The sequence below is a fragment of the Artemia franciscana genome, chromosome 17, assembly GCF_032884065.1.
Source record: "Artemia franciscana chromosome 17, ASM3288406v1, whole genome shotgun sequence".
Taxonomy (NCBI): Eukaryota; Metazoa; Arthropoda; class Branchiopoda; order Anostraca; family Artemiidae; genus Artemia; species Artemia franciscana.
The window spans coordinates 18,393,492-18,413,239 of NC_088879.1; the positions used below are offsets into that span (position 1 = coordinate 18,393,492).

A 19,748-nucleotide genomic window follows, 5' to 3' on the forward strand; every position below is an offset into this window, starting at 1 on the left:
TTTTTCCGAAATGCTATAAGAAGAAAATGTAAAACAAAAGTGAAGTTTTTTTTCATCCAGAAATTATCAGAAAAAAATCAAGCTCAAAATTGCTCAAATTTTGGCGTTTAGTCGTAATTTTTTTGGCGCAGTAGAAAAAACAACGTTGGTTAAGAATTACCGTAGTCTGCCTTAACAAGAATAGGTTATCAACATAATCATGTAGAAGGCACAAAACCTTGATTGAAAAAAAAACTTTTAAGGACTTGAGCGTCCTAATTCAAAGTCCAAGTTCTACCGTCTGAAGTGCGAACTCTATTAATCTTATTTAATCTATTGGATTTTGTAGACCCTAATTGTATAACATACAGCCCTTTTCCCAGGGACTATGGAGTATCAGGTCATCCCCGAATGTATGGTTATTGGACCTTTCAACTACGCTGAAAAATTGCTATCTCATAATTCTGATTGAAAGACTTTAGGGGAAGGGGGCCTTTTGGGGGGGGGGGGGGTCTAGCTGCACTCCAATCTTTTTGGTCACCTTAAAAGGGAATAGCAATTTTAATTTTCGTTCGAATCTTCTTATGTTCGAATCTTATCTTCTTATGGTGTTCTGGTAACTCGCTAACCCTGGTTAAAAAAAAGGAAAAAAAAGGACACATCGCTGCTACCCATGCAAAAAAGTGATTTGCTTTGTTGTTCAACGTGGGGGACTTTAATTACCTTATACAATATTTTTGACCGTACTGATTCCAATGGTTCAACTTTGATTTTGATCTGATAACATTTTTGGGGGGATTCAGGCTCGTTTTCAAAATCATTTAAAATTTGTTTTCTCAATAAACTTTTACTTTTAAGATTAACCGAAATAATAGTTACCACTCCTGAACCAATATCAGATGGCGATTTTTTTCCCACTGGGTATTTTTTTTTTTTTTTTTCAAAATGTACTTTTCAGCTTTTGGTTACTGTGGGCTGTGGTTTTCTCTTTACTAGGTTGCAGCTACTGCTGCAACCATGACAGAAGCCACATGAACTTGATTGAGAAAAAAACACCCGATAGCGATTTGCTCGATACGGTACATGCGATACCAATACGCCCAATACGAATACGCGCGGTACCTATACGCCCGATACCACGTACAACCCTTCCCCTGGGACTATGGAGGGTCATATCATCATCAAAAGCATATTTATTGGACCTTTCGAACTATTCTAAACAAAATGGCTATTTCAAAATTTTTATAGGACAGCTTTGGGGGAGGGGGCCTTTTGAGGAGGGGGGCTAGCTGCCCGCTAATCTTTCTGGTCACTTAAAAAAGGCACTAGCAAATGTAATATCCGTTCGAATGAGTCATTAAACATCTCTCAATGATTTTCTGGTCATCCGCTAGCCCTGGTGGAAAAAAACGGAGACACATCGGTGCTGCCCATGCAAAAATGTGGTTCTCCTTGGTGTTCAAGGTGGAGGACTGTAATAATCCTAAAAAAGGTTTTCAACCATGCTGATTCCAATGGTGTATTTTTATTTCGTTCCGACGCCATTTTCAAGGGGTTCAAGGCTCTTTAAATCACCATAAATTTGTTTTCGCAAAAAAACTTCTTCTTTAAGACTAACCAACCCAATAGTTGCCATTCCTAATTCAGTGTCAAGTGGCAATTTGTTCTTACTACCCAGTTTTTTTCAAAGTGTGTTTTTCAACTTTTGGTTACAATGGTTTATATAGTTCACTCTTTACTAGGTTGCAGCTACTGCTGCAACCGTGATAATGAGAGCTAAACTAGGCTTCCAAGGAAGTAAAATTTATTCTAGAGTACCAATGGAGCTATGAAAATGCAATTAAAGTACAAAAAAAAAACAATTAGAAAGAGAGCTTCAAATATTATTAATCAGTGGCCTGAATTCAATTCATTCACAAACACGTTGTCGTTACTTCTGAGATCTCAGTTCAGGAGTTATCCTCCATATTTTTTGGACGTCTTTGAAGAGTGTCTGTCAATAATAACTATAACTCAGTTATTTTTAATTGATTTTTTCTACACTACCTCCTCTAATTGAAGAAAACAGCTTTACCCAGTGAATAAAATTAATCTCATTTTAGTAATCCTGCTGCACCAATCGACTTAAACTTTGGAAGAACCAGCTGTATGGCACCCTTTGGTGGTCCTGTATTCCCTTACGTTGCACTTGGGGGATATTTAGAAGACGGAGAAATTTCTTCAGATAATGAAAATTACATGGCAGCTACTGCGTTAGTCCTAACTTTCCCATGCATAAATAAGCCTACTAATGCTACCTACAAAGAGGCCGTTTATACTTGGGAGAAAAAGTAAGGTTTTTCTTTCTTATTGTTACTTCTTTCTAGTCCCATTTTATTGCGGTTTTTTTACCTCATCATATTAAGAACGATTTTTGTCAATTGTTTTTATGCTTTGTATGTCAAAGTGTGGAAAATTTTGTACAATAATATAATTGTCTCATTCTTACTTACAATAATAGTCGAATAATAAAAGCTTGTCCAAATTGAAGTCTGGTGCAAACAGATTTCATCAAAAATCTTTTTTTTTTTACTTTATTCTGTTGAATACGAGTATTTTTCCATGAATATTAATCTATGTGGAATCAAGCCCCAATGACTGAAATTCCTTTTATTTGGGGTATACCGATCGTGAGACTTTTTTAGAGTTTTTTTTTTTTTTTTATTTGTCTTGATGTCCAGTTCTAGTGGTGGGGTTAATTAGTGATGAAGATTTACTCTGAAAAGAGAAACTAAATTTTGAACTATGTTGCTAGTGCGTGCTAGTAATTTTTTTTTAGATCTTTAATCATTTTTTAATAAATTTTTTAGATTTTTTTTAGATCTTTTTTCTAGAAGATCTTTAAGAATAAAATAAAATGAGAGTAGCCTCTTTTTGCTCCAGCTGAAAAAAAACTACTAAAGTATGTGAAATTATCCCAAGTTTGATTCCATTGTAAACAAACATAGGTTTAAAAGTCCGTGTTGGTATAAAACATAGATATAAACCTTTTTACCGCAATAATTAGCTCCCTAGAAGTGGTTTTCAAAATGCCTGGGAGTCGGTGGTACATCCCCCCAAAAAAGTTAATCCTGAAATTTTCCATACTTTGGCAGTTACTCAGAAAATGTTCCATGTCATCCCCATACTCCCCATGCCATATATTGCGTATGGCTTTTGACCATGATGATGCAATTGTGCAACTTTCGTTTCGAACGACCAGTTCTCCTAAAAGTCTTAAGTCTCCTAAAGTCTTATGAGAAGCTCTAAATTGACTGCAGTATTGTCGCAGAAGTATTGCAATAATAATAGCACGAATTTCCGTAAATTATACTAAAAACACATTTTAAATCTTTTAGTGTCCTTCAAGCTTCCAAAATCCATATATATTTTATACAGACAATATTTCACAAGTAATTGAGTTTTTCATCTACAGCTCCTAAGAGATACCAAGGGTACAACACCCTAATGAATCTTTATGTAATAAAATTGCAGATTTTTTAAGGGAAAGTTTCAGAGAAATCCGAAGTAAAAGCTATGTTTAATCCCATTTTTAGACAAAATTTGTCTTGATTCTAAAGTATCTTTGCATAAGTTGGACAAAGAGCTTATTTCAAGGTTTAGTGTGTATATTTTTGAAACCCAAAAAGAAAACACAAACTAGTTTAAAGGAATAATTTTGCTGATGAAGCAAAGAGTAAAATTGAAATCTAAAAAAAATTGCTGTTTCGCTCTTTATGTAAAATTTTTATAAAAACTTTCAAATAAACTAGCACATTATGTTTCCCTGTATTTGAAAGATTTTGAAAAATCTAGCACTTAACAGAAAGCTAAACTTGCCTGAGTTTTTTAGAGAATTGAAATTGTAAAGTACTATTTATTGATTTTGTGGCCCACAAAAGGCTGTTAAGAGCCTAATAAATCAGTTTTCTTCTCTGTAGGCCACTGAAGGATTTTTCTGCTCTTAATTCTGTTTTGTTGTGCTCGTTTTCTTTTCAATAAACGGCATGTTTTTCAGTATTCTAAAAATATCGGGTAAATTGGGAAAATTTAATTTACCGGCGTGAAATTTTCAGAAAATCCTGAGATCTCACAATAACTTTGATGGGTTTAGAGGGAGAACTCTCGGGGCTGGGCCAGTCTCGTCTTCAGTCAATATTAGAAGAATTAATTGTTTTTTTTAGGTATTTGGAAGTGATTCTTGACTGGGAAAAAAATATCAAGCCCACCTATATGGAGATTGGATACCAAGCAGAGCGGTCAATTGAAGACGAGTTAAACAGACAGGGAGAAGAAGATCTTGTTACTATTGCCATTAGCTACTTGATTATGTTCGTTCACATATCTTTGGCGCTTGGAGATATAAGATCATTTCGGACTATTATGGTATTTTACGGATTCAATTTTCTTTTTCAGTGTTTTCTCTCTCTCTCTTTCTCTTTCTCTCTCTCTTCCTTTCATCGTTCTTCCTCTCACTCTCTTTTTATTCTTTTTCTACCTTTTCATCGAAGCCTAATAAAAAGAAAGTTGCAAGGGGTATTGCTACCAAGAGCCAGATGGGGCTTTCCCTTTCTTTACTCTCTTTCAGTAGCAAAGGTTCAAAAATTCCTTTACTAATCCGACTTTAGGTCCCTCTGTGCCACCAGTGGCGTTCAAAGTACTCAGAAGGAGTTGTAAGTCATCCCTCATTTTTGCTGCTGTCTGGGCGACTTCCCTGTGAGGCTGGATTATCCTTTGGATATGATTCAGGCAGCCTTGGTAGACACAACATAGAATTTTCAATCCCTTATTGTTGAAGAGGATGGAGAGGCCATTAATGTTAAAACGCCTCTTTTTCACTTTAACAGAGTTCTATTTTGGCTGCTAAACTTACTTCGTTCGATGTGTCTGTTTGGTGAATACCAACCAGATATAGTTTATCTGGTTGGTGAATGCTAACCAGACACATTGTGTCTGGTGATATATATATATATATATATATATATATATATATATATATATATATATATATATATATATATATATATATATATATATATATATATATATATATATATATATATATATGTTTATGGATAGTTTTATCCGGAACAAAACTCCTCCCATGATAATTTCATTCGTTAGTGTGGAGTTTACTGACTTTCACTCTCATGAATTTCACAGAGTCCTTGACTCCTAGTACAGTAGAACTTTTTATTCTCGACTTTGGCATCAATGTTACCAACAAAGCAGACAAAATTCCGTCTGAGATTAACTTTATAGGTAGCTTGAAGGTTAGTGTAAAAATTGCCTTTTGTGGTTTAACCTACATCACTGTCATCAGTTGGTGTATAACATGTTACTATTTTTAACTTGGCTTATTCGACTTTGTTATATGCCATAATGATTCTCTTATTTATTTAAATTGTTTTGTTAGGCTATGAGCGACGATTTCAACAGCATTGAGGAAACTTCTTTTGCGATAGCATTTAGCCAGTTTTAAGTACATTATTTTTTAACTTTTTTGTTTGTTTTTTTGTGATGTTCATGCTTTTTTACTCTAAAATTCTAATTCTACTCTTTGGGCTTATGACAGCAATTTTTCAAAATAAATATCTCACTGGCTTCTTTTTTTTGTTACCATCTCTGTACAAAATTAATTTAATCCGTTAAGGGTTTCAGTACCCGTGTCAGTCCAACTGACTTTCAACACAGCTAAAATTTCCAGACTGTAATTTTCTGTCTCCTTCAAAGTCTGCTCTGTTTTTGAGAACTGAACCATGGTCTTTGCATCTGAGAAACCAACTTTTATTTGGCAGTCTTTTCTCAAAAATTGCCTCAGGGGATTGGCGTGTTCGTCGTCTGGCATTCTAGATGCGGTCTATTAATTAAAGTTACAAATTCTTACTGTAAATGGTTAAAATTAGTTGCAAATTCCATGCTGCTTCTAAATAGGGGAAAATAATGAGATGTGAGTTATTACACATGAAGAAATGTGCCTTAAAAAGATTTGTTGGGTGGTTCTTTATTTAAAGAGTATTATGACAAGCACATAATTTCAAACTGGTAGATTTAAACTGAAACGGTTCACATATATGGTTAAAAAGATATTTTATTTCAATATCCGTATTTTTTTGTGAGAAATAAATAGTCTCCTTTTCTTTCTGAAAAATTAGAAACTGATTATTTACACTTTTGTCCTAAAGGTAGCAGACTTTTTCCATAATATACAGAGTTTTATTATTTTTTTCTTCGTTTTCTTTGGTAGCTCGGGTCAATCTCTTAACCATGTATTTGGTATAAATGGATTCAATAATATAGGTTCTACGAGCTGCTAAAAGCTTTTGAGATATTTTCGTTCATAAAGGTGTTCTGTTTTTTTAAGAAGCCAATTGGACAATATCCTCTTTTAATGCCAGTCCTGTGGTGGCGCAATGGGTTTGACCTTAGCTTGGTAATATGGGACCCAGAGATCGAACCATGCTGCAGGAATGCACTGCAGGGCCGACGCAGGGACCTTAGTAGTCAAGAAGTGTCGTTAATCCGATACAATACAATACAATACTCTTTTAATGCCAAATATAGAGTGTCATATGATTCATCGTGCTGTTTTCAAAATGTTGATTTAAGTGTGTTGCACTTAACGAGCAGGTGATCAGATTTCAAACATTCATAGCAATTTTGAAGGTGCATAATTTTTTTCAAAATCAGAATTCAACTTTTATTAATTTATAGTATTTTAGAGTGTGGTGACAAGAATATGAAATAACATTTAAATTCATTTGGTCGTGTTTTTATTCCTTATCCTCTTAATCCCTGCTTTTCCCCACGACATACTTCTCCGTCCCTGTCTTGTATGGACCTTAAAATTTATACTTTTTTATCTTCATTGCAATTATTGACGTTTGGAAGAGTAATTAGGGTCTCAAAAATGAGAATGAAATTATTCAAAGTCATTTCCTAATAGTTTCTTATATCATAATTTTAATTCTGTTTTCTGGCCTCCCCCTCTCCATCAAATGAGGATAAAGAAAATATATCGAATTAGAGCGTTGCCGTTGTAAATGCTCATTCCGCCTGGGATGTGAGCAGATGGGTACATTATCTTTTTCTAATATAATCTTTCCTAATGTATTTGCATCTTTTCCTAATTATTTTCCATATGTAACAGTTTTGAAACAGAAAATTTTTTCGAGACAAGTCTTAATAAGATATTTGCGCCGGTATAGTACTCCCAACAAAAGTTTTACCCCTTCCCTTTCGTTTGTGGCAAAAAAAATGTCTGCAGACTTTACTTGGAAGTTAATTTTATTGTGTTGCGTGATATATTTGTATATTTTTTTTCTCCTTTTCTTCTAGATGGATAGCAAAATTAGCCTAGGCATTGCTGGTGTGGTGGTTGTCTTATTGTCCGTGATGACTTCGATTGGATTCTACGGATACATTGGATACCCAGTTACTCTTATTTGCTTGGAAGTATGTAAACAATGTTAACATTTATATTGTTGAAAATATCATCTTTGATACTAGATATCATAGGGAAATGATTTGTAGTTAGCCATTTACCCGACTGTGTTATTGTATTTTAGCAGTGTTTTTCAATTGTCCCAAGGATATCTGTATGTCTTATATATCGCCAAACACATTATGCTCTTTAGAAAGAAACCGTCAACTTGGGCTTTTCTTACATGCTTATAGGCCTACTGTGGCTGGCAACATTTCCAGAAAAAGAGTATTATCCTGGATATTGTCTGTGTGGCAGTGGCAGAAATAAGAAAGGACACGATCATTTAATCTAAGCCTTGAATATTCACTAGGGGGATAGAGACAGGCAGAGAGAGATAGAAAAGGGGAATGGCAGACAAAGAGAGACTTAGACTAAATACTAGTGCTTTTTATGTGATTCCTGGCACCGCTATATATTTATTGCTTCTTTTTAAATTTAATAATGAGTTTAACTTCCAGGTATTTTTAAGTTGAATACTGTTTAATACTTATTTTTATGTAGTACTTATTGTTTTATATAATACTTATTGTATACCTATAATTACCAATACCAATATTATACCTATATCTATCTATATATATAAATAAATTGTCTGTGTGTGTGTGTGTCGAGTGACGTCATGTTTGTGTGTCGACTGACGTCATGTTTGTCGACTGACGTCATTATAAGGATTGAGCTGTATGCGTCATGAAGTTGTTTGTCGACTGACGTCATGTTTGTCAACTGATGAAATTACATACCGGGACACAAATGACGACCGGGACACAGGGAATACAAATGACGACCGGGAACCTCAAAGAGAAATTACAGACTGGGACACCCGGACACAAATCACGACTGGGACACAGGGAATATAAATGACGACCGAGACATAGGGACACAACTACAACGGGGACGCCGGGGGCACAGGCGGGATATATAAATGACGACCGGGACACAGGGATTGTTCGAATAGAAATTACAGACCGGGACACAAATGACGACCGGGACACCGGGACACAGGGAATATAAATGACAACCGGGACGCTCAAAGAGAAATTATAAACTTTATAACGTTGTTATAAAAAGCACAAAATTCAAGTTTTCCTCTATTTAAGGTGATTCCATTTCTGCTGCTAGCTGTTGGAGTTGATAATATTTTCATTATGGTCCAAACTCACCAACGAGAACAAAAACTGCCTGGGGAATCTCATACCTCTCACATAGGACGAATTGTTGGAGAAGTGGGTCCTTCAATGCTACTATCAAGCGTCTCTGAATCCTGCTGTTTCTTCCTTGGAGCACTTTCAGGAATGCCTGCAGTAAAAGCATTTGCTCTTTATGCTGGATCTGCACTTGTTTTCAATTTTTTGCTTCAAGTTTCTGCCTTTGTGGCACTTTTCTCTTTAGACGTTAAACGACAAGAGGTAAGTCCTTCCTTGTTCCATAATGACATTATTATTCTCTCTGCATGAAATTTCTTAGATTTTATTTTCGCATTTCAAGTTAAAGTTTAATTCTTCAGTTCCATCCCAAAAAATATTTTCTTCATGAAATGTAAAATACGTGCATTACGGAACGGGTAAAATAACGTGATAGCCTTCAAGATTCATTTATTTAAGATAGATTTTATAGTATTAGCAAAAGCCTCAACTAAATTACGTTATTTCTTACAACACAGGAAAAAAATTCAGTATCATTGAACAACACAGGACAAAAAAAACCTGGAAAAACAAAACACTAAGCATGATTAATGACATTTGTATAAGATGGAATAAAAGCATTGCTTTTGGGTGATTGCCGCAGAGAATTGCTGAACATCTACATCTAGACTTTGGTGTCAAGCAGGGAATGCTATGTGGGCTTTTGAGTAGGTGGGCTTTAAGTTTAACGAAGATAGATAGGGCTGTGATCAAGCAAAATGAATTAGCCGTATATAATGGGGCTTATTCGTATTGGATCGTCATGCTTAATGAAGCTAAGAGGGCTAATTCTTCGATTAATTGCACTACTTCCCAGAAAATCACCGGAAAGAATGCACACAAAATCTGAAATTGGGAGTGACGCGCATCAGCTTCAACAATGCTGCAGCGCCATCTCCCATCAGTTGACCAAAAGGCAATATGTGTACATTACCACTAATACTACTACTGCTGCTCCTCCAGCTACTACTTCTATTTCAACCAATACTAAAGCTAAGATTATGAAGATGAAAATTTTAGCTAGTCTTGAGGGGGAATTCTATATAAATTAAAACAAACTAGGGGCTTACAGGTTATCAAAAGGGCATATCGGCAATATTGTGGCACCAGCATGTAATATGAAGTTGAAATTTTCAGGGCTTAATGAGGGGGTGTTCAACTAACCAAAAGGTAATATACTACTACTAGTAGTAATAGTAATACTCTAGCGGCAGATACTGTCACTTCTGCTAAAATTAAGGCTAAGGGTATGAAGGTAAGAATTTCAGGGAATATTAAGAAGGATTTGAACTGAATTGAAAAACACTTTGTGCTCGCAGGTCGTAAGAAGGGCGTATCTGCAGTATCTTAGAAGTGACTTGGAGTATGAAGTTCAAACTTACAGGGCTTGTTGTAGGAAATGTTGGACTAATCAAAATGCAAATATTTGCATGCTACTACTACTGCTCCTACTAATAATTTTGCTAACAATCTAAGTGTATTAAGGTTACAATTTCAAGGAATATTGAGATAGTGTTGAACTAAATCCAAAAACACTATATGCATGCAGGTTGTCAAAAGGAAGTATCAGTAATGGCCAAGGAGCTATTCATGGAAATAAGTTGAATCTTTTAGCGTGTGTTGAAGAAGATGATGGAAAAAACTGCTGCTAGTGCTATTACTGCTGCAACTACTACTACTTTTGAAGATTGGGATATTAAGGTGAAGCTTTCAGTGAATGGTTTGGGGGAATTTGAAATAAATCGAAATACATTTCGACATGTATATTATAACAATGGTGGATCAGCAACATCTCAGGAACGGCTTATATTATTAAGTTGAAACTTTCAGGGTATGTTAAGGTGGATTTCGAACCAACGAAAAGGTACTACCTGCGTACTATTGCTACTGCTAATACAATTACTGGAACTAGTGAGGCTGATGGTATAAAGATGAAACTTTCTGGGAGTGTTTAGGGGGAGTTTCAACAAAATCAAAACTAACTACATGATTTTAAAAATGTTTCTTTGTTTGAAAACGAGTAAACATGCAGATTTTCTAAAAGACATTAAAGCAATATTTTAGAAACGGCTTAGAGTATTAAGTTGAAACTTTCAGTGCCTGTTAAGGGCGATGCTGAACTAACAAAAAGGCACTATATCCATCTTGCAACTATTGCTACTATTACAAATGCTAGGGCTACTACTTCTACTGACTCTAAGAGTAATAAGGTGAAACTTTCTAGGAATATTTAGGTGGATTTTGAACTAAATCAAAACACACTATATGCATTTGGGTTGCCAAAAGGGTGTATGAGCAATCTCTTAGGAAAATCTTAGGGTATTGATTTAAAATTTTCAGGGCATGTTGAACTCACCAAAAGGTACTCTCTGCATACTACTACTGCTGCTACTACTGCTACTACTAGTATCGTTACTACGACCACTACTACTACTACCAATGCTAAGATCAAAAAGATGTAACTTTCAGGTAAAACTTAGGGGAATGTTGAATTAAAACACACTCCGTGCATGTACGTTGTCAAAAAGGCGTATTAGCAATATCCAAGGAATAGTCTAGAGTATTAAGCTGAAATTGTCAGGGCATTTTAAGGGGATTTTGGACGAGGCAAAATTCAAAATGTATATAATACTATTACTACTACAGCAACTGGTACTATTATTACTACTACTGTTATTTCTACTGTAACTACTACTGCGACGGCTACTACTAGTACTACTAAAGCTAAGGCTATTACGATGAAATCTCCAGGGAATGTTGAAAAGGACAGTGAACTATGCTAAACTGAAACACGATATGTAGATTCAGATTATTAACTAGCGTAACATAAATATCTCAAGAACAGTTTAGAGCATTAAGTTGAAACTTTCAGTACATTTTTGGGGGTATGTTGGACTAAACAAAAGGTGCTGTATATGTTCTAATACTACTACTTCTACTACTACTATTAAAACTACTTTTAATGCTAAGAGTATTAATGAGAAATTTTCTGGAAATGTTAAGGTGTATGTTGAATTAAGTTAAACACGCTGTGTGCATGCAGGCTGACAAGAGGTGAGCATTGGGTCGCAACTTTCAGGATATGTTAAGGGGCGTCTCGTAGTAACAAAAATGCTCTATTTGCATGCTACTACTACTAGCAGTAGTGCTACTATTACAATAATATTGCTAAGGGCCATTGTATAAATGTAAAATTTTCAGGGATTGTTAGGGGTAATGTTGGTTAATTTCGATACACATTATATACATGCAGATTATCAACGGGACATGTTAGAAATATATGAAAAATGGCTTAAAACATTAAGTTGAACCTGTCAGGGTATGCTGAAGGGAAGCTGAACGAGGCTAAAACGGAACAATAATAAGACTATTTGTGCTTTCGAATAATAATACTACTGGCTACTGCTATCACTGATACTACTTCTATTGTTCCTACCATTACATTTTTCACTATGCTTACTGCTATTGTTAATGTTAAGGGTATTAGTTAAACTTTCGGACGTTGAGGTTGATGTTGAGCTGGAAGAAACGTACTATGCTCATATGGGCTATGTAACATTCCATTGACAATTGATGAAAAGTTTTGTCCAATACATAAATAGTAAGCCAAAATATGGATTATTATAAAAAATGAAACGATTTAAAATATAATTTTCTTTACCTGTGAAAAAGACTATATTTGTAAAGATGAACAGAAATTAAATCAAAAAACTTTTCCCGCAAAATATGTTTTCAAGCAAAATTGAATAGCTAAGTTAACATAAAAATGAGTAGAAATAAAGTCAAATAATTTCTCAAGCGTAAAAACATCACAAATTACCATCAATAAATAAATGAAACACAAAACGAACAGAAAACAAAATAAAAACCGAGTCAAACCCAAATGAGCAAAAGACTATTATCTTTTCTACCATTATAATTCTTTTCAGGACCATCGATGGGATATTTTATTTTGCATAAAAGGAACAAAAAAGGAAGTAAAAAGCGGAGAGAGTGTCTTACGAAAGGTGTTCAAGATGTTTTATGCACCTGTATTACTCAATCGATGGATTCGACCCATTGTTATTGTTTTGTTTTTTATTTGGACAATGGTATCTTTGTCATTCACACCACAAATCTCCATTGGTTTAAATCAAGAACTTGGATTTCCTGTTGATTCTTATATGCAAGACTATTTTGCTGTAAGTCACTATTTTTTTTTTCTTAGTCATAGCATAACATCGACCTAACATCGAATTATTTGAAAACTACTTATGCCAATGAAGGGTAAATAAAGGTTTTTTTCGTATTACAACCGGACATGAATCAAAATATGATTTTGAGGCGGAAATCTAACGTAATTTTTTTTTTATTTGAGTAGGGAAAATAAGGATGGTCGTTGGAATGCATATTTTCTTTCAAGTAAAAAAGTTTTAGAATTCGGATTTTTAAGTCACATTTATGTTACTTAAATGATAGGTAATTGCTAACCTACTAAGAGAGTTCTACTATTATATTGTTTAATGCTTTATATATAGCTTCAAAAGTCAACTACTTAATGCAATATCAGAACTTCTTATATTACATACTTCCGAACTGAATAGTCTCATTGAAATAACCTATAGGTCACATAAGTATCAGAGAGCGAAATTAATCTGTATTTTCAGGTTGTTCGTAAGGATTCAAAATTAGTATACAATGGCAAGCTAAAATTAAATTGATCATTTTAGGCAATATACTACGCTTATATCTTCTTCTTTTGGACAGATGTTTTCTGAAATATAAAAAAAAATGAAAAAAAAACAACATTATATTAAAAAAAACACTATGAGATCATATTTCATATGTGGTGCAGCTGAGAGCTAAGGGGCACACATGCCCCCAAAAGTGCATATATTGGCTCCATTGAGACAATAATTTCGTTTAATCCTCAGAGTGTATGCTGAGGAATGAGAGGGAGGGAGCGTAAATTGACATGTCTGCACCATTAGGGATAGTATTTCAAATTTTTTCTGTCATTAAATGTATTGTTACATATCGTTTCTTGGTATCTATTAAGTCTGTCGTTTCTTTTTATATTATGAAGTAGTTTTTGTATCTGCATGGTTTTTGTTTGCTGTACACTACGAGGTCACATTTAATAAGCTTTTAGATCTTTTTTTTCTGAAAGCCATATGGTATAATCTATACAGCATTTATGAATTTTGTACTAAAAGGGTATCCTAAGTTTGCGGGTGAGGGTGCCACAATAAAAGAAGAACACTTTTGGCTATTATTTGGCAATTCTCTCTGATATTACTTCGGCAAAATCTCAACAGGCTCCGTGGATCGCTTAGATCCCTCCTATGTTCCTCCTCGCTTACATTCATCCCTAATATGTCTGCAGTTTCAGTCAGAACAGTGGAGTAAACAATTGATATAGCTGTGAATATTGATGAAAAAATATTAGGAGCTCATATTCAATAAATTTTTAGAACTAGTTTATTTTCAAATAGCCCCTACATAATATGCACAGCATAATGATAACAAATCTATTACTAAAATAGCCTTTCAGGTTGGAGGGGAAGTCAAACAAAGCGACAGCAAGTTTTGCAACTATGAATCATTTTATCGAAAATTACCTCGTGAAATTTCCAGAGTTAGGACGATAGCATAACTCATCCCCTCTACAGTCTATCTGCAAGTGTAGTCAAAATAGAATGTCACATATTTGAAAGGATGCTTGAAAATTCTTAGAAAAAAAATAGTTAGACAGCTACTAATAAAATCAAAAGGTTAAACAAAAAGATCCTTCGTTGTGAGTACTCTCAAACGTGTTGGTTTTGTGTTAAATAAAGATTTACCTGTGCTCCTTGTATCCTTGATGGCTGAAAACTAATGTATAGATATGAAAGATTCAGTATTACATTACAAAAGATTCAGTTTCGCCACGGTCTATAATATAAAATATAATGCCTGGTAAAAGGTGTTTTTCCAACAGTAATTGTAAAAATTGGGTTTTTCTTCTATTGATATTTTTATCTTGGTATTCTAAAACTCAAGAGTCTTCATTTTTTTTTCTAAAATACAGATTTAAATCTTTTAATTTAGCCTCCCGTTAATTTGACTTGTTTAATATTTATTTGTATAATACAAATTTTTTAATCTGTCATCACTCTCTCTCTTTTCAGTACCTTGGGAAATATTTAGCAGTCGGAGCACCCGTATATTTTGTTGTTAAAGACACTGGATTAAATATAACTGAAGCGGATATTCAAAAAAAGATATGTGGCTCTAATGGATGCGATACTGATTCAGTTGTGACCCAGCTATATTTAGCTGCCCAGATTGGTAATAGGTAAACAAAAATTATTATTTAAAAGAGTATACCCTCGTCTTTTTATTTTGTTGTTGTTGTTTCTTTATAACGTTTTAAAGCAATTCACGTAACCAACAGAACAGCGTTTCTGAATGTTCGAAAAATCTAAAACATCTGAAAAATATACCAGCCTTAAAATTTTGGTAATTTTTAATCGTGTCGTTTTCACTAAAATTAAATTTTAGTAGTTGATCAAAGATTGCAACAGGCTTGAGAAAATGCAAAAAAAAAACTATCAAAAAGACAATCCGTCTTTGGAGTTTTTCTCTAAACTTTTTAATTTAGAATCAAATCTATTTCAGTTTTTCTCGAATATAGATATACCCAGATGATCGAAATTTCTTTTCAAAAGATTTGGCTGCCATCTATCATCTTATGTGAAAACAAGGTCGTATTACAAAGCTGTGGTAAAAAGGCAGCATAATATTTAGCTGATTAAGCACAATAAATACTTGACACTTTATGAGTATCATATTACAACCGACAGTTTTCATTTTGCATATTTGTTAGCCGTGACGTACGAAGACTGCTTTTATTTTAGCTATCTTCGATATATCCATGCTTTTGAGACGTTTTTGTTGGAAATATTTGAATTTTTCTGTCAGGTAAATTATAAATATGGAAACAGGGAATTCAAAGAGAAAATTTTATCCTGCCTTTTTAAAATGCCTTTTTAGAATTTCTTAAGCGTGTTAACTTTTATTTTAATGTTTATAATGTTATTAATTAAATGCAATTAAGAATTGTAATAATTATTTAGGTTTTCTTATTGGCTAGTATATATGTTTGTATTATATCTTATGTTTTATGTTGTCAGTTTGTGGATTTTATTTTCTTTATATTCTGCAATTTTAAACGTCAGTAACTATTGCTTGAGAGTTGTCTTTTTTTTTTTTTTTTTTTTTTTTTTTTTTTTTTCTTCTTTTTTTTTTTAGCTCGAACAGGGTTAGCGGATGCAAGAAAAGCACAAAAATATTCATACAGAAACGGTTGAATTACAGTCGTTAAAGCACTAAAACTATTATGACATATTTAAACATCATAGGGATAGAAATTGGGTTAAATCAAGATCTAGGAGTCAAGAAAAAAAAAATATTCAAAGTTATAACCAATTAAAATATTAATTATAATATACTTTTAAATTCTACGTTCTTCCCCCTGGAAATGTCCTCCTAGGCCTCGAGAATTTAATTTTTCATTGAATGTTCCTCATATCATTTGTTATATATTAATGGACGCCTTCTGACAAATATAATTAATTTCTCAGTTATATCCATTGTATGGATCACAAATAATTTCAATGGAAAAAAGGATTCATTTTTAGCGGCTCAGTGGAAATGTTTCACACGGATGTTGAACCTTAATAACGCATAAATTATCTATAAATGATAATTTAATTATTTTAATAATTAAATTATAATTTAATACTTGATAATTAATTATCTTTAACAATTTATAGTAGATTATAAATAAATTATTATAGTAGATAATAAATTATTAATTATCTTTAATAATTTATTATAGATAATTTAGTAATGAATAATTAAATTATCTTTAATAATTTAATAGTTAATAATTAAATTATCTTTAATAATTTAATAATTAAATTATCTTTAAATAATAATTAAATTATCTAACAAAATTTTTTTGCTGTGCCAAAAACAGCTGTTTTGGCATGAAATTGGTACAGTGTGAACCAAGGGTAAAACGTTTGAATTCAAACTACATCACTCAGCCCGCCACTAAATGTGGATCAAATTTGTCAATAGCATAACCAACTTGGATTGACTAACAATCAAATAATAGCGTTCTGATTGTATTAATTGGAATCTGTTTTTAAATTTTGAAGAAACTTTGTTATCGTTCTACAGTGTTTCAGCACATGTCTGTCTGTAACCATGAATCAATCCAACTATTTTTGGCCAGCTATGGTTATTATGCATATTATCTTAAGCTAATTGATAATTTTAGGTATGACAGCTTTTTCATTCCGAATTGTATGAAATAGCTCAACTGTAGCCTGGAAAATGTGTTGCTTAAAAAGGCAACTTTTTCATTGAAATCTAAGTCTTCTTATTACCCAAAGGCTAATATTTAGAAAAAAATTTGTTGCCACTGTAATTACTGCCTTGACGTAATGTGTACTCTAGGTTTGTTGTAGCTCCTTAAGCCCTTTGGTAGTGCGTTTTAAGTTTCGTTAGCAATTGCTAGAGGATATTATGTTGGTTTAGTTAGCTGGAAATCAAATTTTGATGAATGTTGTAAATTGTAAAAATAAAGTTCCCCCAAAAAGGGTTTTGAATTGATGAATTTATTCTACTCAAACCCCTTCAGGCCAATCCTTCTTCTGTGCATAAGAAAGCGGCATAGTATTTTCCATAATATTTTTTCGAGGAATCACGCCTGTACCTTTACTTTATGGTTTAGTTTTATGGTATACATTAGTTATATATTTGGCAGGACCTATATAGCATCTCCTTCATCATCATGGCTAGATGACTTCTATGATTGGCTGGACTATGGCACAGATTCTTATGGACTGACCACACCATGCTGTCGTGTATTTAGACAAAATGGGACATTTTGTAATTCCTTAGTCAATGGTGAGCATAAACACTGTTTATTGGATGAACATTTTTATTATGTATTTGTCAGCTTCCTTCATAAAAGCAGTCTTAGAAAGCGAAACAGCTTTGTTCAGAAAGAGTTATGTCTCCTCCTCTGGAAAAAATGAACAATTAATAGAGCCCCCTTTTCCTGACAATGTATCTTCGGATAGGTGATCATTTTTACAAGTAATCTGTAGCTTCCTTGAAAAATTATAATTTTGACTGACAGCGCCACAATGACCAACTCTCAGTTGGTCATTGTCAAAAGTTGTCAAAAGTTGTCAAAAGTTGGTATGTCAAAAATAATTCAAAGTTTTCAGCTAGGTGAGGGATAAGATTGATTTTGTAAAAGTTTCTATTTTTGCCTCGTCAAACCGGTTTAATCTTTGCTTACTTGGAAAAAGGGGTAAAATTTGACATTTAAAGGAAATCCTGCTATAATACTTGAGTTTTAGATTATTTTTTTGAGTGAATTGATGCGACCCTAACTACCTATAAATTCTGTATAGCGAAGAAATCGCAGAATATGATGGACCAAAAAAGCCTTCGAGACAGAAAAAGAGATGAACTGTTAATAAACCAATTCAGTAAAACTTGGTCTTTTCCTAATTTTGTCCCTGCAATCATGCATACTAAAGAATAAAAAAAAATACTTGTTTTTAAGGTTCTTTTTGAATAGTTGTGCGAGGAAGAAAAAAAAAACTCTCGAAGTTATTTTCATTCGAAAAATAAATTATCTTTAAACAAATAATGAAATAAATAAATAATTAATAAAAAATTAAATAAAAAGACATAAAATATATTAAGGAAATATATTATAATGAAAAAAAAATGAAAAAAAACTTGAATCATATTGAAAAATAACAAAAATTAAGATGAATAACAAATAAAAATAAAATATAAGATTAAGGAGAAATTTCTGATCACATCTACAGTTAATTTTTTTTAAGCCTGAGGTAGATTCTTAGTACAACAAATCATTCACTTATTATTGAATAATTTGGGGGAAAGGCGCCTCAACTAAAATTTGTCCATAAAGCTATAGCGAAATAACACTTATTTAAGAACTTTAATTTTGCTAATTCTACACATGCTCCCGCTCTTCTCTTACTGAACATACTTTTTTCCATTTGGTTTTATCTATCAAGGTGACATGGCACATCCTTAAGCGCACAATTTTCTTTCATTGCCTGTATAAAACATACATGACTGAGCACTTGAGAAGAGCCGTCTGGCGATGCCCATCCATTCTAATTCGTTCCTGCTTTTTATTCATTCTATTTAAGGTTGTCACTAATATCCAGCTCTCCTATGCCAGTATTCTATAGATCTAAAAATAGTGCAGCAGCATAGTAGTTTTGGGACTCAAATGTTAGGGCTAATTTTAGGATAAATTTTAGGGGCAGATTCTAGTCCCTCCCCTCCTCTAAAAAATGTGATAAATTTTAGGGCTAATTTTAGGACTAATCTTAGGCATCAAAATTGGGACAGCAGCTTACTAATCATCACTTTTTGTTATTAGTTCTTGAATACAAGGGAGGGTTGGAGGTAAGAAAATAGAATTTTTTTCCGAGTTTTCAACCATCCATATTATTTACTAAAATTCTCCTAGTTTGAAAACTTTGAGATTCTAGGATTTATTGAATTTTGAGATTCTTAGGATTTATTGATCCCATTGGTTGTCTTTCACCTTATCCAAGTCCTGAAATTAACTCTTGGCGCCTTTGATATCCTTTAATTTATTAAGTACCAAAATTATCATGCTGCTACCCAAGCTTTAGATCTAAAAAGGCTAGCTCGGGTACCAAAAAAAAACATCTTTAACTTTGTCGTCCATTGAAGTCCACATCTTGATTCTTTCTAGGGGATTGAGTTCTGCCAGGATTTAAATCTGGTCGGGATTTAGAATAAGAGCTCTGAGACACGATATTCTTCCAAACATCAAATTTCATTAAGATCCCATCACCCGTTCGTAAGTTAAAAATACTTCATTTTTTCATTTTTTACGAATTAACCTTAAAATTTTTATAATGGAACTGGATAAATGACTTGTGGTATATTGACATTGTTTGTGTAAATGAACAAGAGCTCCAACAGAATGTGCAGGAACTAAACAAAGTCATAAGAAAAAGATACAA

General features: G+C 33.3%; 1 protein-coding gene across 1 annotated transcript in view; it reads left to right on the forward strand.

Annotated features, from left to right (window-relative positions):
* LOC136037953 (NPC intracellular cholesterol transporter 1-like) overlaps positions 1-19,748 on the forward strand; it is an 88,152-nt gene that overhangs the window by 49,872 nt on the left and 18,532 nt on the right. Inside the window, exons 12-18 of the mRNA XM_065720837.1 lie at positions 2,082-2,309; positions 4,182-4,383; positions 7,336-7,452; positions 8,581-8,889; positions 12,594-12,845; positions 14,814-14,980; positions 17,462-17,604. Coding sequence (XP_065576909.1) covers positions 2,082-2,309; positions 4,182-4,383; positions 7,336-7,452; positions 8,581-8,889; positions 12,594-12,845; positions 14,814-14,980; positions 17,462-17,604 — 1,418 coding nt within the window. The remainder of the gene's footprint in view (positions 1-2,081; positions 2,310-4,181; positions 4,384-7,335; positions 7,453-8,580; positions 8,890-12,593; positions 12,846-14,813; positions 14,981-17,461; positions 17,605-19,748) is intronic.